The sequence below is a fragment of the Phytophthora parasitica genome (assembly GCF_000247585.1).
Source record: "Phytophthora parasitica INRA-310 unplaced genomic scaffold supercont2.1, whole genome shotgun sequence".
Classification (NCBI taxonomy): Eukaryota; Oomycota; class Peronosporomycetes; order Peronosporales; family Peronosporaceae; genus Phytophthora; species Phytophthora nicotianae.
In genome coordinates, this window is record NW_008634126.1 from 845,772 (window position 1) to 846,582 (window position 811).

The window sequence follows — 811 nt, forward strand, 5'->3', positions numbered from 1 at the left end:
CTAATCGCCTTCCTTCCTTTCTTCCTTTATCAGCTTGCCGCTTCCTTTGGCGGTTGGTATTTGTCGAGCGTCGTGGGCAAGCAATCCAGGTGCTCGAACTTCAATCGTGCGTAGGCACGTCTGTAGCGCGTCGTCAGGTGGGCCAAAGTCAATTTCGTGCCCGGAATAGCGAAGACGAAGAATACTTGCTAAGTAAGAAGTAAAACTAACACTGTATAATGGGTTAGCCTCGTCCTGTGTCAAAAGCTGTGGCTCTTGAACGCCTTCTGTAACTACCTCGAATTCCCGGGTATCGCTGGCTCTTTGGTCGGCTGTTTACGCCACTGGCGGGTCATGATCATGGGTCATTTACCTCATGATCGCATAATACCTCGCAGACTCGATAAATCGTGGGTGAAATCTGCTTGGGCGGGTGTGATGTATACCACACTTGAGATTGCCATCGGTTTGGACAGGTTTGACGTGGACCACACCAAGATCGCCATAATGGGTGCTGGTCGATCTTGATTGATGGGAACTGATAGCGCCCAATCTCGAAATATTCTGAATCTGCTTCACCACACGATTAGAGTTTCATTTTCCAAGAAAAAGAAGCCGGGTATTTATATTTCATATCTTCTAATTGGTGAAGGGTATACGTTTATATATCCAGGGATGGCCATTGATATTGTAACGAGTTGCAATTCCTTCTGCCCGATTCGCTTGGGAAATCGTATAGGTTCCGTGCATGCTGCACTGTTTGTCCCTAGTCCGTAATTGATACTTGATAACACTACAAGACGTCACTGGCCAACAGATGTTCACTCGAGCC

At 47.2% G+C, this 811-nt stretch overlaps 1 protein-coding gene across 1 annotated transcript; it reads right to left on the reverse strand.

Annotated features, from left to right (window-relative positions):
- PPTG_20680 (hypothetical protein) lies at positions 1-485 on the reverse strand (the record flags this gene model as incomplete). The annotated part of the gene is made up of 2 exons (XM_008892878.1): positions 1-188; positions 371-485. 2 exons carry the CDS (start codon positions 483-485, stop codon positions 1-3), a joined length of 303 nt encoding a protein of 100 aa, XP_008891126.1.
- Between the last annotated feature and the right edge of the window lie 326 nt (positions 486-811).